Genomic DNA, 26,234 nt, shown 5'->3' on the forward strand with positions numbered 1-26,234 from the left:
CCAAAATGTTCGGAAACCAAAGTGTGGCTTCTGATTGGCTGCAGGAAGCTCTTGCAGCCTATCGGAAGCCCTGTTAGATGTTCGGCTTCCAAAAATAGTTTGCAAACAGGAACACTCACTTCTGGGTTTGCGATGTTCGGGAGCCAAAACATTCGAGAACTAAGCTGTTCAAAAACCAAGGTACGACTATTCATTTTGCACCCTAACCATGGCTTTACCAGCATAGTGTAAGACAGAGTTACTCTGACATTAATTGGTTGCTAGAAGATGCACTGAGAATTCTCTGTGCCACAGCTTGAGTTATTGTGGAATTAATTTCACATGTATGAATATATTTGCTGCCACCCAATTAGCATCTTTGATATGTTTTCTCTGTGACCATAGTGAGCAAGTAACTCCCTAAGCAGAATAATAATGATTTCTGTAATTTCCAATTATGATCTGTGTGGGAATTAAGCAAGTTCAAAGTGTCACAGGGAAAAATTGTTGATCCCAGTACTTAGCTGCTGGCAAGAATTTCTGCAAAGCCTATGAGACTTGAAATCCCCTGATGTCTCAGTATTGTTGCTGCTTCTTAGAAGTGCTTTCAATAGTATTTTGTACTTAATGTACATCTAAAACAGTTCAGAGCAGATCTTGTCATTGGTTCATGTGGGATGTTTAATGTATCCAGAAGTGTTTTTCGAGTCTAAATAGAGGTGAATTTTTTACATGGTATAAATCAAGTTCTGCATCCAAAAACCAGATGGCTATATTGACTTTGGCACAGCAGTTGTTCTAAGCAACAACCAGTATGCCTCCCATGGGGATCTCAGTCATGACCTCTATTGGTGACCTTTAGGAAAGCTCCTCTGTCTCCTCTCCACCTGGGGAGGGGATAATGCAGCTCTACTTTACAAGGTTAGTGCAAAGATGAACAGGGTAATGTATGTGAAATGTTCTTGAGTACTGTAATTGGGGAAAGCATTAAGCATTAATTATTATTACTCCCCTGACCCCACATTATATTTTGACAATGTTACTCTAAGAGTAAGCCACATCAAACACAGTGGGGTTACATTTCTCTGTAAAATGTTTGTATTCATTTTTGCATATAAGAAAAGGAAAACGAGACAAAACAAGATCAACAATATGAACAAAAACAGAAACACCGCAACAAATGAAAGGGGCTGAAGTTCAAGAACAAAATGCATGTCACAGAAGCTTAATTGAGCTTTCATCACTCAAGAAAAGTCATATAATATATACGATGAAACAGTATACCATTGGTGGATTCTTGGTGGTAATTACGAATTCAATACAGATAAAGAAGCAGATTTGATATAAGAAATGAAACACCAGACTGCCTGAAATTTGTCTGTCTTTGCAGATTTACTGATAACTGATCTTCCAAGTAATGGGTCTACTTTTGAGTAGACTTGGACTTAATATTTGTGGGTGTGGCTTTCTAAGTAATCACCCAAAGCTGTGCAATGAGGGCACCTGTGTAACATCAATAGGCAGGGAGTGCTACCACACTAAAACGTTGATGTAAGTGTGGAACAAACATTAGGTGTCACATCTAAATAAATGTACGGTAATAAATCCTGCACAAAGTAAGTGGTAAATCAAGAACAGCAGTAGTGTGGGCCAGGGGCGGGTGGGGGGCAATACTGTAACTTCCTTTCTCTCTGTTCTTTTATAGGAGTGTCTAAGTTGAACCAGGGCTGCTGAAGTGCTCCAACCAGCTCTCAGAGGATCTATCCATTGATGGGTGGCCACCCTACTAGAGCAATATTAAGTGAATCATTTTTGATACCACAGTACTGAGCTAATTCCCTCATTGGTGCAAACAGAAATGGCATCTAGATAAGATAAAAGATAAGATATCTTTATTGTCATTGTCCCCTTGCGGGAACAACGAAATTACTCTAAAAGATCTTCCCACGTAATGCAACGGCAATTGAGAACCGAGGGCTTGGCCTCATGCGTCCAGTTGGAGATGCTGGCATGGACATGATTGGCAGCAGGAACTTTTGTAAGGCAAAAGCAAAGAAGATTAGCAAGGGGACACTCATGGTTGCATTTTCTAATTCCTCCTGGAAAGCTCTACAATGATGTAAGAGCTGTTCTTTGTGCTCCTGACAATACGGGCCTCTGTCACTTTTGTTCCAAGTAAGTGGCTGCTGGACAGTTTTGCAAACACAGCAGCATTCCATTTTGGCAGGCCTCCATTATAGAGCAAAATAGGAAATGGTCACAAAAGCACCTACAAACATTGTGCATGCAAGACAACTTTCTTACTATGTTGGCACATCCACGTCATACCCTCATTCCAGCTGCCAACTGCCCTCTGATATTTCATTCATACAGCAACATGTAGTATTTATTTCTAGTTGTATTGGGACTGTAGAACTTTTAACTGGAAACACAATTCTTTGATAAAACCAATGAGTGTTAAATGTAAGCTCAGGAAGGGCTGAACTAAATTTAATTTCTGAGTTTATTCTTTGCAGTGAAATGCTCAAAGGTGATGTTTGACTTTGTGCTGAAATTGAAAGGAATCCAGTAAAGAGCTTTCCCAATGATCTAGGGATAACTCAGGCTAGCTAGCAATAATAGCACAGCTATTGTGTACATAAATAAAATATTGGAGATCTGTGATACAAATACTCTAGAAGCTATATTACTTGTAGTTTTAAGCAGATCCCTGAAATGTAAAGTAGGCAATATCTATAAGATTTCATGCAGCTCCTTTCATTCCTCTAAAACAAATATGAATGATACAGTTCATAAGATCACTGAAATGTGAGGCAGAACATGACTCTTCAAAGAAGAATCAGAGAATCTTCACCAGCCAGAAAATTCAGTTCAAAGCCTTAGTTTAGCAATACATGTCATAAAGTTGATACCGTGTTTCCCCCTTTTTAATACGTAGTCATAAAGTAAGCCAGGGCAGCAATTTTAAGCATTTGCGAAAGATAAGACATACCCCAAAAATAAGACATAGTGTATCTCCATGCCTGCAGCAGCGCGGGCGGAGAGCTGAGCCAGCGGCCGGGCCTCTGTTGCTTTGCAAACACTGTGTGGGGTGGGAAGAACGATCAGGTCTGTCAAGGCAAAATGTTCCCCTCCCTTGCTTGATTGCCAGTAGCATTAATTCATGCTGCTCAGGGCATTTACTCTAAAGCCTCCCGGTGGCTGCTGCAGCACCGAGCGCTCGGAGCGCGCAGCAGCGCCAGGCAGAGCGCCGAGCCAGCGGTCGGGTCTCTGCTTGGACCAGCCGAGGAGGCCTACCAGCCCGCAGCCCAGAGCGCGCGGCATCGCCAGTAACAAGACGCGGCCGGCCAGGCGGCGCGCGCTCCCTTCCCCCCACGGAGCGCACGAGCCAGCAATAGCCACGTCGCCTTCAGCGTCCTCCACCCGCACCTCCAAGGCACATGGGATCGTTCGCACTCCCGCGGGAAGAGCTGGAGGGGGCGGGGTGTTGCCGTGTAAAGAGCCTTAGCTCCACCGTGCACAGCGTTCTGGGAATTGTAGTTTCTAGCCCAGCAGCTTGGAGAACCCAGGAGCACCGGAGCCAGCGCCCCTGCCTCTGCCTGGCCGAGGAGGCCTGCTGTTCCGCCGCCCGGAACCAGCTGCTGGAGCGCACGGAGCGCCCAGCAGCGCCGGAGCCAGCGGCCTCTCCTGCACCCGGCTGCCGCCCGGAACCGGCTGCTGGAGCACGCGGAGCGCCCAGCAGCCCCGGAGCCGAGCGCCAGAGCGAGCGGCCTCGCCTCGCCTCCATCCGGCCGCCGCCGTCCCGCCGCCCGGAAACGGCTGCTGGAGCGCACGGAGCGCCCAGCAGCCCCGGAGCCAAGCGCCAGAGCGAGCGGCCTCGCCTCCATCCGGCCGCCGCCGTCCCGCCGCCCGGAAACGGCTGCTGGAGCGCACGGAGCGCCCAGCAGCCCCGGAGCCGAGCGCCAGAGCGAGCGGCCTCGCCTCGCCTCCATCCGGCCGCCGCCGTCCCGCCGCCCGGAACCGGCTGCTGGAGCGCCCGGAGCGCCCAGCAGCCCCGGAGCCGAGCGCCAGAGCCAGCGGCCTCGGCTCCATCCTGCTGCTGCCGTCCCGCCGCCCGGAAACGGCTGCTGGAGCGCGCGGAGCGCCCAGCTGCTCAAAGCGCCCAGCAGCGCTCAGACAGCCCAGCAGCATGGCGCGCAGTGCCCAGCAGTGCCCCGAGCCAGCAGCCTGGCCCGGCCGAGAAGACCTTAAGGTGCTGTAAAAACCGTAATACCGTAAAAAAAATAAGACATGCCACCAAAAATAAGCCACCCTGTGGTTTTTTGAGAAAAAAAAGCAATAAGACGGTGTCTTAAAATGTGGGAAACACGGTAGGTATTGGTCACATTACAGTTTCCTAACATTTACCCCAGGAATATATCAGTGTAGAATACATTAGAATTCCCCTTCACAGGTTGTGTAATAGATAAACCTTTTAAAATTCATTTGAACCCTAGAGAACAAAAATATATGGTTTTATTAAGGCTTTAGCTTGGGTGGGTGTTAAAAACCTGCACTTTTGCTTAAGTGTGATTTACACATGTAGCTGAATGAAGCTATAGAATGCTAAAGTGGTGGTGTACCATGTCAGGCTGCGGGCAAAGCTGATGATCCTATATTGGGGGTCACTAGGCTTTTGGGACGCAGTGCACACATTTTGATTTTTTAGGGAGTGCATGGCATAACATAAAATTAAGAGACAGCACAGTCATGGTTAATATTTTCCCATACTATGCCCCCATACTAAAAAAAGTCTTAGCCTGTTGAATTTCTGCCAGCCATACAGCTGTTAAAGGTACAAGAACCCTGTTTTTCTCCAATGCCAATCCTAATCCAAAACCTAATTGCATCAGTATACATGCATACCATTGTACTGTGCTGTAAGTACAATTGCTCCTACACAGCAATAAACATGGCTAAGCCTCTGCAAAGTTTTCACATTTGTCTTATGGGAGTCGGGGACAATTCCTTAACATCCACCCATGTTTATTGAGCAGTAGTATTTGCAGAACAAAACTTCCAGGAACTACCTGATATCCAATGAACCCACCACAGGAAAGATGCATTTTGGTTGCTAAGAAAAGATTAAAAGCCAAACCACATAGATTCCAAGGATTACTAGAAAGTAAGGCAGAAAAAGGGAAAGTGCTCTAAAGTGGAAAGGACTACAGCCACTCCCAGGGATTCCTATTGCCTGGTGTTCTAACAACTCATGTATCAATCTCAGCTGGCTTTGCTCATTGGCTAAAAACAGTGACAGGTGAGAGCAGTCAGTCTAGCTCATTTCATAGAAATCACTCAGGAGGGCACTAGTACATTTTGCTTCATAACTTACTTTCTAGGAGAGATATAGATTTATTTTTTTCTAATGAAACCTTCGAATTTGAGGCCCCTCAAGTGTTTCATGAGTGTCATAGCACCCATGGGCATTAAGTTGGCATCCCCCATCCTTTTTATTATTATTACATTTGTATCCCACCTTTTCTCCAAAGAGCTCAAGGTGGAATACACACTTCATCGCCTCTCCATTTTATCCTCGCAACAACCTTGTAAGGTAGGTTGGCTGAGAGAGAGTGACTGGCCCAAAGTCACCAGTGAGCTTTGCTGATGGGAGACATAATTTAGCAACATCTTGAGAGCACCAGGTTAGCAAAGGCTACTTTATATATAAATGTTTTACCTGCCTCAGCAGAGGGTTGGACTAGATGACCTTTGAGGTACTTTATGATTCTGTGATTCTACTTCAAAATGTTGTAAGCCAGCCCAGTTGCACTCAAGTGCTGTTCTGCTCTTACAGCGGAATGGGACCCTTCTACCCACAAAGCCCTGCCCTAAAGGCACCACTGTGTGCTTCTGCAGTTGCAACAATGAATCCATCACTGTTTTCCAAGGGTAGTCCATTTGTTGGAACAGGGTTACCTGCTTGTTAATGTGTGGTTCTTCATATTTAAATGACACTGACTTCTTATATTATTTTAGACCTGAATATTCAACATAATGGTGATAACTATTCAGAGGTCAAACTGTTTCTAAAAGCTGCCAGTATTAAAAGTGACCGTCCATACAAATTAGCAATTTGTCTACTGCTTATTAAGGATGGTATGCATGCAAGTCAGCAGAGGCTTCTCTATAATACAAAGCTTTGAAAACAACAGTTATAACTTTATTCATGTATGATACAGAAAATAAATGTACAATCACTTTAATCTGATCAATGTCATTGGTATTGCATTCAAGCTTGCCGCTCTTATCCAAAACAATAAAATGTTTGCTGTTTCTAAAAAGACTTAGGGCACATTCACACATTACATTTAAAGCATTATGATACCACTTTAACCATTCATGGCTTCTCCCAAAGAATTTTGGGAGCTGTCAATAAACTACGTGCATTGCCAAGGCAATGCCCTCCATCTGTTGTTTGTCTACAACTCCCATAATCCCTGGCCGCTGGCAATGCTGGCTGGGACTGATGGAGTTCAACATCTGGAAGACACCGCACTGTCTACCCCTATTTGAGGATAAGGGGCAGACAGACAGTAGATCAGACTAATGGTAGATGGGTGATTTGAAGTCTATTGGCAAGTTTCTCGCAACAGTTACTGTACTTCTTTTCTTGCTGTGTTTCAGTTTACCTGCTGGTTCAAGAAGTGCCATTTTGACAGATGCACAAACAAATCCCCCCCCCATCCACTTGCTCAGCTGGAAAAGGGGAGTGTCCCTTATATTTGTGCAATACTGTAGGTTTTTTTTTTTGTTACCTATTTGTAGACCACCCTTCATCATTTATAGTGATCCTAGGATGGTTTCCAGAATATAATGAAATGAAAAAGTTATAAAAATATACATTTATAAAAACAATAACTTAAACTAATTAAAAACAACAACAATACAGGACAGCCTGAAAATACTGAAAATAGAAAGTGGCCTCCCTGGTTCACCCCAATTGCCTGGGAGTATAATAAAGTTTTTACTTGGCAAGAGAAGCCCATCAGGGTCTCTCTGCCATCTGTGATTCCAGTATATTGCATGTTACAGAAATACACTTGCATGTATTCAGTGTATTCACTTGTAGTTCAGTGTAGAGAACCTAGCATATGTGCATGAGTAGGATATCCTGGAGATATCCTGTAGATAATGCTAAGCTAGCTGGATCAATGATGCAGTATGGGGATCAGCGCCAAAATTAGGCTTTCTGTCACCCGCACACACACACACAACTTCAACACATTTATTCTGGAGGCTTCACCCGGGGCAGAAACCCTGGCTAAACCTCCATTAGCTGTGGCACTGTGCGGAAAAGACAGCTTTCTGTGTTCCTAAGCTTGTCCTCTGATAGGAATGCAGCACTGTTTCTTTTAAAGTCCATTCCCTATAGGTGAAAGATTGCATTGAACCTGACTGGTCCAATAGGAAAAATCCCAAGCAATGGTAGCATAATACTGTACCTTTCTTTGGACTAACTAAAACATTTCAAAGTATTTCATATACTGCATACCAGCACTCCTATTGGGCTAAATATAAGATGGGGTGGAGGAACTGAAAATTACTGTTACCAACTATTATTCTTAGTATTTAAACATTCAAGTCAGTTTATAATCGGAATAAAACCATAAACAAAAATATAGATACCAATAAAATTAACAGCATTTTTTGTACAACCCCCCCAAAAAACCCCCAAAGAAACCCGCCACTAAGACTAAGAAAAACATTAGCAGCCTTATATCTTACCTACAAAAACATAAATGAAATAAAACAGGGGGGGGATACTGAATGTGTTGGAAAAGCCTTAGCCTTTAAAACTGTCAACTGTTTTTTTAAAAGAAGTGCAGCATGTTCTAATTTAATTTATTGTGCATGTCTACTCAGAAGCAAGTTCTGTAACCCAACTGGGACTTAGTCCCAGAAATGTGCTACATAGAATAGAATTTTAGACTTGGAAGGCAGAAATCTCAACTAAAACATACATGGCAGCTGGCCACCCAACCTCAACATCTGTTGCTTTGTGCTACCACTGTTGTTTATGTTATAATGCTTTGTTTTTAAAATGCTATTTTGCCTGCAGCCCAGCATCTACCTACCTAAGAGCATATCAGCGGAACTTCCTTCTGAGTAGACAAACATCCTGAGTTTGCATAACACCTCCGCTCCATCTTCCAAATTGCAGACTGGAGTTTTTTCTCCTCCCTTAGGCAGCACCTTCCCAGCAGGTGTGTATCTGTGTTTAGCATCCAGACTAAACAGAGGAGACCCAATGTGAAACTTCAAAGCTTGCTCACTACTTTGTGGCATTCCTTAGTTAAAGCACCAGTTTTGCCTGCTGCTTTCTCATCTTTATCTGTGCACTTCTGTTTCTCTCTCTCTCTCTCTCTGCATGTATATCTATAGTGCATGTGTATACATGGATGCGTGTGCTATATAGTGCAAGCATTGCAAATATGTCTGATCGACTGCGGGGGGGGGGGGAACCAACCCAGACACCAAATCACTTTGATCTGTCTGTTGTTTTTTTTTTAAAGGAACAGTAATAAGCATATGGGTTCAGTGATCTTAGTGCAGTGATGGGCAACCTTTTGAGCTTGGTGTATCAAAATTCGCCAAAAAATGAGCATAACTTGGCCGTGGTGTGTCACTTCGAGAAATAAACCATGATTTCACAATATTTATAGTTTAAATAACAAAAAAAATATAATTGTAATATATAACTGTATTTAATCAACCAAAAACTAATTATTTAACCAAACCAAACAAAAAGCCCCTTATTTATCACAAAGTGCCCAGAGTTTGGGGATGCCTGGTGTAGAAGATCATCCTCGTCAGGAATGGAACCTTTGACCGAGACATACAAACACACAACCTTCCTTAAGGATGCCCGGACACCTCACAACCTTCTTTTCTCCTCACCAGTTAACGGTCCAGCATGTCACGCGGGGGCGGGGGCGAACGCGCGAGCGGCTGGAGGCCACGCGGTTGCCGCGGCGGCTGATTGGGCGGCTTGAGGCCGAGCTGGCGATTGGGAAGCCGGCGTGTGACTTTTCAGCGGAGGCTCCGCCCCCTTATCCCCCACCCACCCACCCTCCGCGCTGCGGGGCGGGTTTATAAGCCGGGAGGCCAGCCGGCCGGCGGGTGGGCTTGAGCGAGTTTAGGCTGCTGAGGTGAGTTGGAGAAGGGCGGAGTCCGCCGGGTGGGAGGCAGCGGTTGCTCGCGCGGCACGGAAGCAGGTGCCGCCCCCGCCTGCGTGTGTGAGGAGGCGATGTGAGGAGTGGAAGGCAGTACATGGGGCGGCGTATCCCGGGGGCTGGCGGCGTTTGTGGTCGGGAACGCTGCGGGGAAAGGAAGGAGCGATAACCTCCGCCGTTGTCCCGCCTGCGAGAGCGGAGAGGATAACTCGACGTCACTTATTACGCCCCTCCTTTTATCCATAGTTGGATGTAGCCCATAATTACATCCTCCTCTTTCCCACCTCCCTCCCGACAGCGGACAATAATTTCCCGGTGTTTTAATTTCCTCTCGTGGAACAAAACGCCGCACAAAACCCCTCCAGTGGTGCAGGTTGTGTCTTCGCCCTGCTTGCTCCCCTGTCAAGCTGCGCCTTGTTCTCTGGACGCCCTTTCAGGGCAGGGAGCTTTGAGGCCTCGGTCCTGCGCGCACTTGCTTGCCTGGGAATGAGCGCCCGTGTGGCTCTGGTATTAACTGCCCTAGTGAGCGTGCGGGAGGGGGGGGGGATGCGCTGTGTGAGGATGCAACATTATGCGCCCCTCACTGGGAGGAGGAGCGCCGCTGAAAGTAGCGATGCGGGCTTCGAACAGAACGGCGACGTGCCGCCAAATTGTTTCATTCCCTGCTCCTCTGTGTGATGCCCTCGAATCTTCTGACGAAGGACGACTTAAGCAGAGTGCCTCGACATGGCAGGGTTTTTGTTTGTTTGTTTTGTTTTTACTTTAGGCGCTCAACTGCCCTTGCATTTTCAGTAAGGAATGAGGAAATGTCTTGCTCACCCCCTTCCCAACTGCCAATTTGTTGGTAACGGGTAACGTAGCATCTTTCTCAAATTTTGTTTGATGCTGCTGTGAACTCCATTATATATACTAACCCTCAGGGCTTCCCCTCTGGAAGTAATTTTTTCAGCCTGTACATAGGTGAATTAGCCAATAACAAGTACATAATGAGTCTTGCGTTCTTCCTGAAAACATGTTTAGGCACTCCTCTGCTAGCTTCTGTCTCCAGCGTGAGGAATTGCTGATGCCTCACTTGAGACCCTGTTTCTAGAGCAGGGCTAAAGCCTCCAGTAGGTAGGTTGGTTGGTTTGCTTGCTTGTTTAGGAAAGTGGCATATAGATTTGATCTAGTTGGTACATGCATGCAAAGAGTTTAGGATGGTGATTAGTATAAACTGGCATCTTACTGGAATAGAGAATACGGGAAAGAAGGGAGAGACTCCCCTTCTTCAGGAATCTTATTGATCCAAATGCTGGTAGGTCTGCAGCTGTTTAAAAAGTTTTTTCCCATCTAAATTATGGATGAGGGTGTTAAAGTGCTCTCAATTGTAAGGTTATCGGAACAGAGAAATAGTGGTTTCTGGATGCCTCTCCTGCATTCGATGCTCACTGCCTAGATGACAAACTTAACTGGATGCTGAAGTTGCTGCTGTGGGGGGAAAACTAAACAGTACCAGTTTCTTTGCAGCCCTAGCTGTTTCAATGGTGCAGCTTTCACAGTCCCCGCTTTGCCGCACTTCGCCTTCATGCCACTCTGAGGAAGCGGAGGAGAAGAGCATGAAACCCGCCAAGCAGCAGGTGACTCAGGGCCCTCATGGGGACAATCAGCCTCCCTTGAGCCCCCTGCAGGCAGCTTTGAGTTCTGCTGCAACGGCATCCCAGGCGTATGAGACTTACATTGATAATGGACTTATCTGCATGAAACACAAGATCAGGAATATTGAGAAAAAGAAGGTATGTATCTCTCCTAGATTAGAGAGATGGTGCCAAAGGAAACTGCTCAAACTACTATATTTGTTCATTTACTCTTTCTTGCCGTTGTCTATTGGATTGTAAGCTCTTTGGGGTGAAAGGCCTGTATTTATTGCTTATGGAAGTGTAAAATGCTGTGTAACTATAAATTGATTTCACTTAGGGTACTTGCCAGCCTTCAAAATTAGATTAATAAAATATGGCTAGAGTTTATGACTAGAGAGAAATAAGAACTTTCTGCTGTGGCGTGTAATTTGTATGAGCCGTCAGTATTGAGCTGGTTCAGGTGTCATGAGAAACAATTGTTACTGTGATGAGAACAAGCTTTAGGTTCATGTGTTCCTTGTGTGGCTACAATGGCAAAATCCCACATCTTTTACTTCCATTTTTCAATTACAATTTTGCCAGTATGCTATTCTGGCTACTGAACTGGCCCACTAAGTCCTAAAGGTTGGGTGCTGCTTTGTGTGTAGAGTGCATGCCAAAATTAAACTGTCTACTGAATTTTGATGCAGTCTGTCAGTGCTGTGTCAGTATATAAAGAAACCTCCATGACTAGAAGTAGTTTCATGCTTGGCCAGCAGGAAGGTGGCTTTGCCATCCAGCTGCAGTAGTTATCAGAGCTTGAATGTCATAGAAAGGCTCTTATGAAGCTAATATTCACCTTATCTGGTAACTGTAGATATACTATATTGCCAGTGGTACTATCTTGACAGTGGTTCCAGTATTATGAAATTCTTGTGCATTGAATCTCCCAAAGCTGTTACCTGCCTTGGAAACACCAGATCTTATCAACTCTGTATTGCTATCACCTTTATAGAACTTGACGCTGAGCTGCAGCAATGTTTGCCATTCATATGAATATATTGTGTACCTCTTGCTAAAACTGCCAAAACTTAATGTTAAATGTCTGCCAAAGAGGTCTAATTTATGGTTGTTTTGATGTGCTTTTTATTGTATTTAAGGCTATAAATGCATGGTAGCATGTGTAGGCATCCATGTTATTCAAGTTTGGCCTATGCTTAGTCTTAAGAAGTTGGTTATACATGGTCTAATCCTGTACCTGCTCAATATATGTTCTCAGCTCAAACTAGAAGACTACAGAGATCGTCTGAAAAAGGGGGAACCCCTCAATCAAGATCAGTTGGTAAGCTTTCTGTTCTTGTATCTCAGATTGCTGCAAACATTTGCAGCAATGAATTCAGCAGCTCATGACAGACTTCTGAGACGCTCCTTCATGCCTAGGCAAAACACATTGGCCTAAATCTTAACAAAGAATTATTGCACATTGATTTCAGTGGTGCCAATCAAGCTGAAGTCTTGTGTTGTGTCTAGGCCCTATTGAAGCTATGGGAATAGAGCTACAGGACCTACCTTCAAGCAGTCCTCTGGGCCAAACATGGCTAGGAAAGTATGTAGAAAATAGGAAAGCAAACTACTTCTAAAAACTTAAAATTGTTCTCAGCTAAGTTCTGTAAGCTGCTCCAGAATGATCAAACAGAATTAACATTTTGCTGAGAATAGTAGATCTATCTTCATCCTGACTCATGCTGTTGGCTCTTTTTGACTCAGGCTCTTGGCTCCTTTTACAGTGTTTTGGATAGAAAAGGTATTTTAAGTTCCAATAATAGTAACTGTGATGCTGCATTATCCCATTCTTATACAGGATTGGTTATGAATTGAGGCAGCAGGAAAGCCATGAACATTTTTTTTTACGTGTTTGAGTGTTGTGTGTGAGCATTAACAAAAATAGATAATACTGCGCAGAGAAACAATAACTTTGATTCTTTTAAGGAGGATGGCCTGGGCTTTACACACAAAATCTCTTCAATACTGTAGTTCTCTTTGCCGCCCACTCCCCTCCCCCCACTGCCATTGCCAGATTATTCTGATACAGCAAGATACAATTTATTGGTTGACAGCTAGTAGACTTTTTGGATTAGAATTCTAAGGTATATGAGCAAATGTTGTTAAATCATATAGCCATTACTTGAATGTAATGATCTTCATGACACCATAGTGGATAAATGGTTGGGAAATTGATGCTACGAAGGAGCTATTGGTACACCAAGAGTTCAGATTGGTTCCATCATTTTGATGGAGATAGAAGATATTGCTGCTTATGGCGTGTGATTTCTGATATTACTGCTTTGGCAGGGGAGGTGCTGTCTAATTGCCATTTACCAAATTGTATAGATGCAGTTTGGGCCACAGCTTGTTAGAGGTCAAATAACTGCTGAATCTGTGGTCTAGGTAAGCACTGAAAATCTTGAGTTGGAGATGTGGCCTTTGTTAATCCATTTTCTATGATGTAACCCTGAATTATGAATAACTGCTGAAGGGAAGTATAGATACTTAAACACTCCGGCCAGAGTTGTTAAGCAAGAAATTTGCAAGCTTTATGATGGTAAGTTCCTCCTGGTTTAGTGAGCTAAGTCCTTCACATGTAAGCATGATAATTGTTAGCATAGCAGTGCTCAGTTTGCTTAAAATCAGAGCTGGGGAACCTACCGGTAATCCCTGACTATTAGCCATACTGGCTGGGGATGATGGGAGTTGCTGCAACATCACATGGAAGAGCAACTAGCCCTGTATATAAGAAAAGATAGAAGAGTATATAAAAAGAGAGGCATAACTGGTTTTATTGTTGTACAGTGGTACCTCGGGTTCCAGACACTTCGGGTTACAAACTCCGCTAACCCGGAAGTAGTATCTCAGGTTGAGAACTTTGCCCCAGGATGAGAATGGAAATTGCGCTGGTGGCGCAATGGCAACAGGAGGCCCCATTAGCGAAAGCGCGCCTCAGGTTAAGAACGGTCTCAGGTTAAGAACAGATCTCTGGAACAAATTAAGTTCATAACCCGAGGTACCACTGTATTTTACATTGTTGTGACCTGCCTTGGGGCCTCATGGTGTAAGACTGGTAATCAAATAATAATAATAAGGATGATGATGATGTAGCATTCTGTAAATTATACGTGCTTTTGTAAGTAGTAAAATAATAATAATAATAATTAATTAATAATACGTAATGACAGATTTATAGCGGCCTTCATTGCATGTATCTTCTAAAAATCAATCATTGGTTTTAACAGTGTAACCTGTACATAGCAGAAAACTTCACAATTAAAATTCTGTTTAAGTCACCTTATAATTTAGTCATGGTGGTTGTTGCTCACACTGCTCCTCAGGTCTTAGCACCTTATGACTATCAGAAGTTGAGATGTTACTGGAAGCTTTGTGTGCATTAAAGGATAGTCTTGTTAAAACATAATTCTAGGCACTTTATACATAATGAATAATAATAATGTGTGGCTGATTACAGGAAGCTGTTGAAAAATATGATGAAGTGATCCATAACTTGGAGTTTGCTAAAGATCTTCAGAAGACATTTTCTGGGCTTAGTCAAGATGTAAGTACAGTGGTACCTCAGGTTACAGACACTTCAGGTTACAGACTCCGCTAACCCAGAAATAGTACCTTGGGTTAAGAACTTTGCTTCAGGATGAGAACAGAAATCATGTGGTGGCGGCGCGGCAGCAGGAGGAGGCCCCATTAGCTAAAGTGGTACCTCAGGTTAAGAACAGTTTCAGGTTAAGAATGGACCTCCAGAACGAATTAAGTTCTTAGCCTGAGGTACCACTGTAGACTGAATTATTGACTAGAAATGGGTTGGTGTGGCTTAGGATCCACTTTGTGAGGGGAGGCGGGCTTTGTTCAGGTTCTCTTTATCCTTCCCCTTGTGTGTCCGGTGCCTTCTTGCATATCAGCGCCAAAATTGTTGATATGGCGTACTCCTCTTCCATCCCACCCCTGTCATTCCATCCTACCCTGATATGAGACACTACCCAGAAACTTAAGCTTTGAACATTTGTTGTATGATAAGTGGAATAATTGTAGAAGTTGAAAGGTGTTACAGAGACTTGAGGAAAAATCTTTAGCACCTTCATTTAGGAAGATGACTTAGGTAAGACTTTGAATTGACTTCTTTGAGCTACAGTCCAGCTACTGGTCAGATCTGTCAGGAACTTGTGTAATATGCCTGTTTTGTTTTTATATTAATACAGCTGCTGAAAGCACAGAGGAAAGCACAGAGAAGGGAGAGTATAATGAAGCTTGAAGCAGAGAAGAAGAAACTCCGCACAGTACTGCAGGTCCAGTATGTGTTGCAGAGTTTCACTCAAGAGCACGTGCAGAAAGACTTCAAATGTGGCTTGAATGGCGCAATATTTTTGCCTTCTAAAGAACTAGACTACCTCATTAAGTTTGCAAAATTGACCTGCTCAGGAAGAAATGAAGGCGTGAGGTAAGTAAATGTGTCCTTACTTAAATTGCAAAGTGAATCTGTGTTAACATTTGGACATTTAGAAGAGTTTGGATTTGATATCCCACTTTATCACTACCCTAAGGAGTCTCAAAGCAGCTAACAATCTCCTTTCCCTTCTTCCCCCACAACAAACACTCTGAGTGAGGCTGAGAGACTTCTGAGAAGTGTGACTAGCCCAAGGTCACCCAGCAGCTGCATGTGGAGGAGCGGGGACGCGAACCCGGTTCACCAGATTTTGAGTGTAGTCACCACTACACCATGCTGGCTAGCTTTATTAGAAGTGTAGTTTTGAAACCTTACAGGTTTACCTCATAGGAGGCCCCTTCAGGATAGCTCTTTGGATGAGCTGCCTCCTTGCTGCTGGTGCTTAGTTTCCTCCTTGCCACAGTCATTTTCTCACTACAGAGAGCGAGGTTAGCAGGTTTTTGCCTGCAAAGTGAGGGGGCACCCACTGTTAAGGGGGGGGCGGTTATTTGTCGCTTAAGATAGTGGTGGGAATTGGACAGGTAGTTCCTTCTTTTTTGCTGCTGTTGCTTCATTGCTCCTTTATGTATGATGGAGCTAGAATGGCAGGAGCCATTCAAACCCTGGTAGTGGATCCCTTCTACTAAGTCACAGCATGCCAACAAGTGCCCAGACATCCTGGTGCTCGGTGCTTGGCATAGTTTGACAGCCTTTTTAAACCAGGTGATGTTAGTCTGCAGTTCTCATCAGCCGCAGTCAACATGATTGATGAGTTGTAGTCTAGCAAGGGCACCAGGTTGGGGAAAGCTGCCTAAGAGTTACAAGGTGGCTTTCACCTGTTTGTTTATTCCAAAACAAGACTGGGATAAACATAAAACCCTGCAAGCAAATACTATTCAGGGGACAACTTCCATACTTGTCTGAACAACTAGTGGAGCACCATAATATGTATTCTGAGGACTGAACTGAGATATTTGGCTTAGTTCTCTGAACGGGGAGACTTCATATGCAATACTAAATGAAATCATATTGTTTGTGCAACAGACTACTGGCTAATCTTGGGGCTACCAGTGGTATCAACTTCTAATTTGCAAATTTGGGTTTTTAATTGAGCCTTTTCAGAACTTTGCCATCATGTAGTCAAAGCCATGCTGGGCAAATCCAGGCTGATGTGCTTACTGTTCCCAGAAACCTTAGCATTGTTGTCCTTAAGAGACCCCATTGCCGTCTGCTAAGACCTCCTGCCACTCAAATTGTTGTAAAAATTGAGTGTTTCGGTTTAGTTGGAGGATTGCCTGTTCTCCCCCACACCCACATTTTATTTCTTTTGAGATGCGTGTATGTGTTTTGTCTGGTGTTTTTGTGGGGGGGGGGTTGACTCTGAATGTCACCAGTTTTGTGGCTATTTTGCGGTTGCCAAAATAGTTTTTGAAGACATTATCTACGGTAAAATGAAGCAGTTCTAAATTAATTCAATTAGAATTACTAGTTTTCTCAACTTAGCATGTAATTCGGTAGACCTTTAGGCTCTTTAGGAATGGAGTACAGTGGAAATTGGAGTTCTTGGTAAAGTCCAGAAGTAAATGAAAAATTACAAGAACTCGGGCCAGAAAGGATAATTTCAAAAAATCTTCACAAAGTTTTATTCAGAATAACTTCCAGTAAATATCAACATCAGGACAAGGCCCTGTTTCGATGATTCTTCATCAGCTGGAATGTAAAAGTTAACATAAATCTTTGTAATGAGAAATTATTTAACTCTTTAGATATAAAGTTTTAACAAATAAAAAGGACAGAGACTGTGTTCAAATAAACATTACTGATATATCTTTGAGTGACCAACCTAACTTCAACCTTATAGTCTGCTTTCTAAATAAGGATTTAAACTGCTTGTAGCGTACAAAAGGTTTGTCTAAACTTAAATAAGAAATCCTCTTACAAAATATAATAATCCTTGTTGCAGAAATACTTGTAGTTTTCTATAAACAGAGTTATAATACTTGTAAAAACAAAGGTAGCTTACCGAGGTTTCTCAGGTCTAAGTGTACCAGGTATGTTTGCTTTGCTAACTCAAATTGTTTGCAGCACTTAAATGATAGTGAAAACGAGGTTGCAGCAAAATTAAAGAGACAGTGTTGCATTTAGGCGTACTAAAAGTGTTGAGATAATTAGGAATGGAGCCATTCCTTTAGGAATGGAGCCATTCCTTTAGGAATGGAGCCATACAAGTTGTTCACTTGTCAGATAGCCTGAAGGGAGTACAATTTGCATTTGCAGGCAAAATATACTTGGCTTTTAGGTCTTCTGAAAAAAGCCAAATGGTGTGCACCGTGCACTTGTACCTGTTGAACTGGTACTAAGACTTACTAAAAATTGATGTTTTTATCATTAAACTGTTTCAAGATGTCTCATAGGAAGTAGTTTATAAAAAGAATTAAATTGGTGAAATGGTGTTGGCATAACTGGCTAAAGGATGTTTTTAATTAAGTCAGTCAAATCTGAGCAAAAAACTGTTGCTTCTTATAGGGTACAAGGTACTCTGCCATCCCTATTATATAAAACAGCCATCTTAAGTAAAAGTTCATTACTTTCTTGATCTAGCACTGACACCTATTTTTCCCCCACTGACATGAAGTGTTGAAGATCAAATGGAGCAATCGTCACGCTACTTCTGGGATCTGCTGGAAGGCAGTGAAAAAACAGTAGCTGGGACAACTTGTGAGTAGTCTTTAGATATTTTTGCATCTAACACCTATCATCTTCAGGCAAAATACTTTATAGCAATATTGGGATTAGAACATTTATTCCAGTTCAGAAACATACAGTGGTACCTTGGTTCTCAAACTTAATCTGCTCCAGAAGTCTGTTCCAAAACTAAAGCGTTCCAAAACCAAGGCACGCTTTCCATAGAAAGTAATGCAAAACAGATTAATCCGTTCTAGACTTTTAAAAACAACGCCTAAAACAGCAATTTAATATGAATTTTACTATCTAACAAGACCATTGATACACAAAATGAAAGCAATAATCAATGTACTGTACTATAAAATAAGACAATATTGTAGGTGATAAAAATTAAAATTATTTTTTTTCTTACCTGCACTGATGATAGTCATTGTTTGGATGGGCTTTTATCCATTGCCACAGTCAATCAATCATAAAATGAAGAACAAGCCACAGTCACAAAAACGCAAAAGCCACATAAACAAAAACGCAAAAAATAGCAAAAGCAGAAGCGCCAAATATAAGCTCCAAATATCCCCTCAGAACACTGCAATTGGAAATGGAAGGCTTTGATTACAATGGGGGGGGGAACGCAAATTAGCAGTGCAACAGTGAAAACGGAAACTCAGGAGCACGTTTGGCTTCTGAAGCAAAGTTCGCAAACACTGACATTGTTCCTTCCATTGCTCAGAAGAATTACTTTTCTAGTCCAGTAACTGCTGCTGCCTGGTTAGGGCAACATAAGTGCAGATGGTTTATAACTGTTTAGAGATCCCCAGCATGGCCTGTAGTTCCCCACTGCACGTTAAGGGCAATATCCAATATGGCATGAACAGACATGACAGAACCTCCTCTTCCTTTCCTCTCCTTGCACCCACAATCTGCTCCAGAAGACCCCCAACTCTTCAGAACAGACCTCGAGTGTGTGCAAGGAATGCAAAGAGGAAGTACTGCTAGATGCGTTGTGCTCAGTCTATTATCATGGGTGGAAAGTCATTTTGCTTACTAAGGAAGCCACAATATTATGTACAGTAGTTGTACATAGGATTGCATTTATGTGTTAAGTGTTTAATAACAGGTGAGTTCCCACAGCTGCAGGAACCATGTTTTATCTTGGTATATAATTAAGGTAGACCTGCACGTTTATGGGTGTGACTCCATAATTTGGAGATTTACTGGATAGGGAAATTGGTCTTTTAACCAATTGTGAGTTCAGCATCCCTGCGTTTATGGCAGGCATAGGCAAACTCGGCCCTCCAGATGTTTTGGGACTACAATTCCCATAATCCCTGACCATTGGTCCTGTTAGCTAGGGATGATGGGAGTTGTAGTCCCAAAACATCTGGAGGGCCGAGTTTGCCTATGCCTAGTTTAAGGCTTATATTCTTCAGAGTATATCTCAGGATAACTTCCCAGGGCTACATAATTTTTTTAATCTTTGAGGACATAACAGTCTTCTACCAATTAGCAAATTAAGTTCTTGAAATTGAGGGTGTTCTGTGGATGTTCTCAGTGTTCACAACTAACTTTTTCTTGGTCTTTTGGTTAACTGAAATGCCTGAATTACATTGCTGTTTCAAATATCTTAAGTATTTACTTAAAAACATTTCCAATAATGTATTGTGCCAAGAAGAAATGTTTGATCTTATTTGTTGAGATGAGATGGTGCCATATCCTAAAACTGAAAACTCATTTTGTGATCTTTTAATCTGCTTAACATTCAACACTCTGTCCTTTAGATAAATGCCTGAAGGATTTGTTATCTAAACTGTTAAATTCCGGTTATTTTGAAAAAACTCCTGCTCCTTCCAACATATCAGTAAAAGAGGAATCAGAAGAACTGTCTACAGGACCTGAGTTGTGTGAAGCAATGCAAAGACCTGAAAAAACAAGACAACTCTCAAATTCAGAACATGTCAGTGAATCAGGTAATAGATATGTAGAAATCTTAAATTCTTAACTGCTGATTCAGTACTTCAGATGTATGTCTTAAACTTTCACGTCAATTTATATAGCTTAAGTTTTTAGCTAAGTTATGTATATTCTGCCCTTCATCTTATTTATGATTTATTGGGGGTTAAAACCAATTGTACTATAGTACAGATGCTATAATAAAACAATCTTAGCTGTTTGGGATTAATTTTAAACTTTCATACTAAATGTTTCATACTAAGAAATACAGAAGTTAGTTGTGTGACTTCTTACTATAAGGCTGGACATTAGCAAATTCTCAAAGAGGTGGTTGCTAGACTACCCTGGAATGTAAGTCATTTTTAGTTTGCCCCCCCCCCCGGCAAAAGTGAATGTGCTGTGGATGCTTAGAAAAGTAAACTGGTCCAGCAACAGTATTAGTATATTTATTCGGCTTTTGGCTTTGTGAGAACTTGAATCTAAATTATGCAATCCTTCTTCCTAGAACCTCAAATGGAGCACATTCAGTCTGAGATACAGCCTCAAGAGGTAAGTTATTAAATGATCTACTACAGTAGAAGAAATTAGTGTTAAACTGCAGAATAGCTTGCTTTATCAGTGCAGTGATGCTAGAACTAAAAACTGGAGATAACACAGGAATCACTTCAGAAAGCTCCACTTGAATAAATTTGTAGCAAGGCTCCAGCAAAGGCAATTGCCAAATGGGAGTCCATAAATCCTTTGACTTGAGACAGGGTGCAGTGAGGTAGAATTAACAATCAGCTGCCTGTTTAGCTTTGAGGGTTTATGGGCAAAGTCTCTGTAGCACAATGTCCTATCACTGTGGTTTTTTGAACCAAGCCTTGCTTGAGACCTTGCTTTAAGACCTTGCTGTGGTCTTAAACCAGGCATATTTCTCTCTTTCAAGTATCTTGGATATAAACTAGCCAGGAAGCTGCAGCAGATGTTCCCAATATGAGAACCATATAATGAGTATTCAGGATGGCACAGCAGCATTTTGTAAATCTGAAAACAAGTGTTTTCTCTTTATGTCTGAAGATCTCAACATTTATTTATTAAATTTATATACTGCCCTTCATCATAAGATCTTAGGGCGGTTCACTGTCACACACAGATTTACAAACATTTTTGGGAAATGTACAATTCAGTCTTGTTGGGTGACTCTTTCTGGCATGATTTCACATGAGCCTTAATTGCGCTAGCAATAAGACAAGTACTGGTGAAATGCTAAGTTTCTTTGGTTTGTATAGTTTCTTAATAGGCACTATTTGCCTGAAGCTGACTCCCCTATCAAGAAGCCTGAGGAATCCAAACCTTGGGAAATGGAACATGTTAAGACAAATGAACCTCCAAAGTCCTGGGAAATGCTTGTTGACATGGAAGAGCAGGAGCAGAAGCAGAAACAAGATTATGTTAAAACTTTGGAATCTGTAAGGCAGCAGGGAAAGAAACTGGAACTTTCAAAGCCTTGGGAAGCTCATCTTAAGGAAGGTGGTGATGATCACAAGGAGGACGTTCCAAAGCCATGGGTAACTCAGGTTGGAGAACAGCGGGACTCCCCTAAACACTGGATGAGCAAAGCTAAGGAAGAGCAGGAGCAAAAGCCACAATGTCCAACAACATGGGTTGCTCAAATAAAGGTGGAAACAGTACAAAAACCGGAACCTGTGAAGCTTTGGAGTACATGTGTTGGAGAAGAGAAGGAGCAAAAGAAAAACGAACCTGCAAAGCAATGGGTAGCACACATCAAGGAAGAGAGGGAACAAAAAACCCAACCCCCAAAGGTTTGGGAAACACCTGAGGGACCACGGCAAGCACTTCAGAAGCCATTACAGAACCCTCCAAAAATATGGGGAGCTGGAAATCTTACCTCAAAGGAACAATCTGGGCCAAAGAAGCCTGATTTGGGAGCCAATGAAGTGAGTTGGTATAAACAATAGTATTGCTGGTACAGTACATACATTCTTTTTATACTAAAACTGCAGTTTAGGGTGGTGATGTATCTAAAAGTTCAAAGTTTGGGCTTTGTCAATGACCAGCTTCTTTTTTGCCACAGTAGTCTAACTCTACATGAAACAGTGTACTCAGCAAATATTTGGGCATGGAAAGAAACTAAACCTAAAGGGGTGTAAATATTTTGCTGTTTAGTGAATTTTGGCCAAGTTCATATTTGGAATGACAAGGGGGAGAGAACTTAGCATTGCTGATCACAAACCTTGAGGTTTCTAGATGTTCAAAAAGGGGGAGTAATATATAATAGAGGAATAGAGCAGGGAGGAATATAGACACAGACCTCCAAGTTTGGATCAGTTTTGGATTTTTATAATAAAAAAATGAGGGAAGGATAATGAATCTGGAAGGCTTTTTTTAACCTACATGATAGGGTTGTTATGATTAAAGGAGAAGATGAGGGTAGCCAATGGGTCTCAACCCCTTGGTGAGTTAGGGACTTCCCTGCATGCGAAGACAGTCTCTGCAGATTGAACAAACAAGACAAATATTGGGTCCAACAGTCAAAGTGGTTTCTGCTTGTGCTGTAGAGGGAAGTGAGTGGCAGATAGAGCTCATCAACCTTATCAATCAGCTGAGATTAGATCCTTATGTATTACCTGTACTTAAACAATTTGTCAAAACATTTTTCTAAATGCTTTTCAATGTAGAAATGAGAGCTCAGACTGAAGTTTGATTCTGACATGAAACAAGCGGTTACACTAAAATTTCCTTAGATAATGGGGCTTTCAAAAGTGAACTAATCTGATACTTTGTGTAGGACACTGAGTCTGTGGTGTATTTATGTAAAAGGTGTACATTGCTAATTCATATTATAATAAATAATCCAACACATGGAATTCTTATTTTACATAGGATGGAAAGACAGATGGAGTGAACGAAGGAGGCATTGATGCTATGTTTGTTGGAGAACCTTGTAAACTACCTAGGAGCTTTGAAAACAGCCTTCAGGTTTGCTCTCTTGGTCATACTGATCATAGGAAATGCTTCAAAATGCTTAAACTCAGAATCCTGAGAACAGCTGGAATACTTCCTGTGTGAAGTATCCACTTTGAATCTTTCCAGGGAAAGCAGAATTTGAAACCAAGGAAAAACTGTCCAAGTTGTTACATAGGGCCATGGCTCAGTGGTAGAGAATCTGCTTTGCATGTAGGAGGCCCCAGGTTCAATTCCTGGCACCTCCAGGTTGGACTGGGAAAAGACCCTTGTCTGAAGTCCTGGTGAGCTGCTGCCGGTCAGTGCAGACAGTACTGAGCTAAACAGATCAGTGGTCTGCTCTCTGTAAGGCAGCTTCCTAAGTTCTGAGTGTCTCAGGAATCAATTCATTGCCTTAGTAGTAGATCCATGTTTAAAAATCCAGAAATTTTTAATTTTAATATCAGGAAGAATCCACTTCAGGAAAGGTATTGATGGACCTCCTGTTAAAATAGTAACCTGAAAAGGAGTTCATATTCTGAAAATGCAACTTTCAGGACTTGACTCTAGGATCCTCCCTTTTATTTGACTTGAAATTGTGTACCTGCAGCACAATCCCATGTGTTTATTTAGAAGTAGCTCCTACTTTGTTCACTGAGGTCTTTCTCCATTGTAACAGTGTTTAGAATTTAAGCCTAAAGTAAAATGTAAGATGTACATTGGGAGAATATTATTGATTGGAGGAGTAACCACCATGGTGTTCTCCATATGTTGTAGACTACAGCTTGCATTGCTCTGGACCTGTTGGCTGATGGGTATTTGATTCCAACATTTAGAGGGTACCATGTTGGCTACTCCTGTTTTGCAAGTTGACTTCAGCACCAACAAAGCCTTTAATCCATACAGTAGCATCCTGGGAAAAGCACCCTGGGAAGGGTGGCTACTCTGAATACTGTAGTTCAACCAACATTTTCCTTAGTGATTTATCATTATTATCATTTTATTAGGCACCCAAGCTTGTACATCAACCAGCTGCAGAGTTTTGCTCTACTAGTCTTCCAAAGGATCCAGTATTAAGAAGGGAAAAACTACAAGACCTGATGACTCAAATACAAGGGACCTATAATTTCATGCAAGTAAGTTGTCCTGGATAACATGGAGTTTTTGGGAGTATGCTAGGTATCTAACTGATGGTGAGCGCAAGGAAAAAATGAAAAGGAGGGCATCAGTTGTTGTCAAGGTCTTAAATATTTTAATGGCACATGTTTTCAATTGCTGAAGGCACTTCAGAGGTTAAAATGCACCACAATATATGTAAACTTTTATTTATCTCTGAATAGATTCTTGTTTTTTTCAAGAGGCTTGTAACTTTTTTTGTCTTTAAGGAGTCTTTACTGGATTTTGATAAACCTTCACAACGTGCCATTTGTTCGTCACAAGCACCTTCAGTTGATTCCACAGGTAATCATAATTGTGGTTAATGGTGAACAAGGAAGACCCTACCTATTTTGTTTGATGTTCTAGGAATCTCTTGATCACTTTCGTAAAGCAGAAAAGATGGGTATAGAAACAAATTCTTAAATCTATGTGACAAAGATGTTAGATAGGTGAGATTAATACTTCATGGTGTGTCTTAGAAGTATTGTATGCAAACTTTAATTTCAATTCAATTTTGATAGTTGTTAAAACCATTATGGTCACTTCAACCACCACCAGAAAGAAATATACATACAGTGGTACCTCGCTAGATGAACGCCTCGCAGCACGAAAAAATCGCAAGATGAAAACGTTTTGCGATTTTTTGGCAGACTTGCAAGACGAAGTTTTCTATGGCCGTGCCATAGAAAACTTCGCAAGACAAAGCAGGGCATTGCGAGGAGGAGAAAGTCAGACCGAGAGCCCACCCACCTGGCGCTTCCGCCGCCGCCATCGCCCGGATCTCGCCCGCCACGCGCTTCCGTCGCCCGGAGCCCGCCCGTCTCACGCTTCCACCGCCGCCGCCATCGCCGGCTTCCGCAGCAGCCGGATCCCCCCTCACTCATCTTAAGCCGCCTGCGCGCGAACGGGCTGTCTGTCTGGTTGGGCGCAAGGGTCCGGCTGCTGGGGAAGGAGGGAGGGAGCCTCTCCCTGGCCCTCCTCCTGATTCCCCCTGAAAAACATCCGTGGCGGGTGAGTCGGCGCCCTTTTTTGTGCTCCCCCCCATAGGATCACATGAATTAAATTTCAGTGCATTCCTATGGGAAACCGTGCTTCGCAAGACGAAATTATCGCAACACGAAACGACTCGTGGAACAAATTAATTTCGTCTTGCGAGGTATCACTGTACTATACAGATTGTGCAGAGATATACTGTTAAAAAAAGAGATAAACTTTAATTTAACTCTGAGTTCATTATTTTCTTAAAGCCTCTATTTCTATTAAGCAGTAAATTGGGAAACACATTTTCTTAAATTACATTGCATCCAAAATCTTGCTTGATGCTGGAGCAGAACTTAATTCTTCCTGTTAGAAATTACTTCAAAAGTTTTATCTTTGAATTTCAATTTTAAAAACTTTGAAACTTGGTCCTTGATCTTGACACAAATAGTCACTAAATGAGAACTAATTATCTTAAATGTAAAACCTCAAGGGAGATTTTCTGTTAGCCCTCCACATACTAAATGGTTAGAGAGTGTATGGGAAATTGTATTATCTGACTTACCACTGCAGATATTTTTGACATAGCATAGTTTCTATTTATAACTTTTATAACAAACAATAAAGTATTGTACAAAACTCCAGTGACTCATACATCACTATAGAGGGAGTATTTACCTCCCCTCCTCCCAACAGACTCTTTGGTTGGCCTGACATGTCTCACACTGTCCCCTTTCTCAGCTGATGTTTTGTTGATGATGGCTTGTGATAGTTATTATGGTTTTTATTTTCTTTTGATTTGTACATCTTGCTGACTTTTTACAACTCCATTTTCAAGTATCAATAAACATCTTTAAATAAAACCTTATATGTTAGAGCATTGTCTTAATAGATTATCTAGCATCAGGCATACAATGTTATGATAGTTGTTCAGCTATGATATTTGAAGAGCAGTTTCCTTTGTAGAAAGGGCATAACCAAATGTTCCCATATTTTGTAGCACCTAATGAACAACCTTCAAGCCAAAATGATTTCCCTGAGGAACTGGTTCAGGTAAGAGTGATAAGCCATTTGTCACAATGCATGTGAGGCCTAATACAGACATCAAAGAAAAATTGTAACATGGCTGTCAAACAGGCTTTCAAACCCTTGCCAGATATTCACATTCAGTCTCAATTTTACATTAACCATAATTTGCCATGAAGTCTAAACAGTGGTTTGGAGTAAGGTGCCTTCTTATTA

The 26,234-nt window shown here is 42.1% G+C and overlaps 1 protein-coding gene across 19 annotated transcripts in view; it reads left to right on the plus strand.

Annotated features, from left to right (window-relative positions):
- Window positions 1–8,950: 8,950 nt before the first annotated feature.
- The window catches only part of CAPRIN2 (caprin family member 2), a 36,393-nt gene continuing 19,109 nt past the window's right edge, over window positions 8,951–26,234 (plus strand). For 11 of the 19 annotated variants that reach the window (XM_088652264.1, XM_088652267.1, XM_088652277.1 and 8 more), the window contains exons 1-13: window positions 8,951–9,170; window positions 10,701–10,966; window positions 12,069–12,131; window positions 14,310–14,396; window positions 15,052–15,290; window positions 17,911–17,993; window positions 19,739–19,927; window positions 20,416–20,459; window positions 21,182–21,850; window positions 22,797–22,892; window positions 23,864–23,992; window positions 24,242–24,317; window positions 25,993–26,045. In XM_088652264.1, the coding sequence (XP_088508390.1) occupies window positions 10,715–10,966; window positions 12,069–12,131; window positions 14,310–14,396; window positions 15,052–15,290; window positions 17,911–17,993; window positions 19,739–19,927; window positions 20,416–20,459; window positions 21,182–21,850; window positions 22,797–22,892; window positions 23,864–23,992; window positions 24,242–24,317; window positions 25,993–26,045 (1,980 nt within the window). In that variant the 5' untranslated portion in view covers window positions 8,951–9,170; window positions 10,701–10,714. Of the gene's footprint in view, window positions 9,171–9,255; window positions 10,308–10,700; window positions 10,967–12,068; window positions 12,132–14,309; window positions 14,397–15,051; window positions 15,291–17,910; window positions 17,994–19,738; window positions 19,928–20,415; window positions 20,460–21,181; window positions 21,851–22,796; window positions 22,893–23,863; window positions 23,993–24,241; window positions 24,318–25,992; window positions 26,046–26,234 lie in introns of those variants that run through there. The other 8 variants (XM_088652271.1, XM_088652282.1, XM_088652279.1 and 5 more) reach the window with 4 other exon arrangements.

This window comes from Zootoca vivipara, chromosome 9, assembly GCF_965207765.1.
Source record: "Zootoca vivipara chromosome 9, rZooViv2.hap1.1, whole genome shotgun sequence".
In the NCBI taxonomy this organism is placed as follows: domain Eukaryota; kingdom Metazoa; phylum Chordata; class Lepidosauria; order Squamata; family Lacertidae; genus Zootoca; species Zootoca vivipara.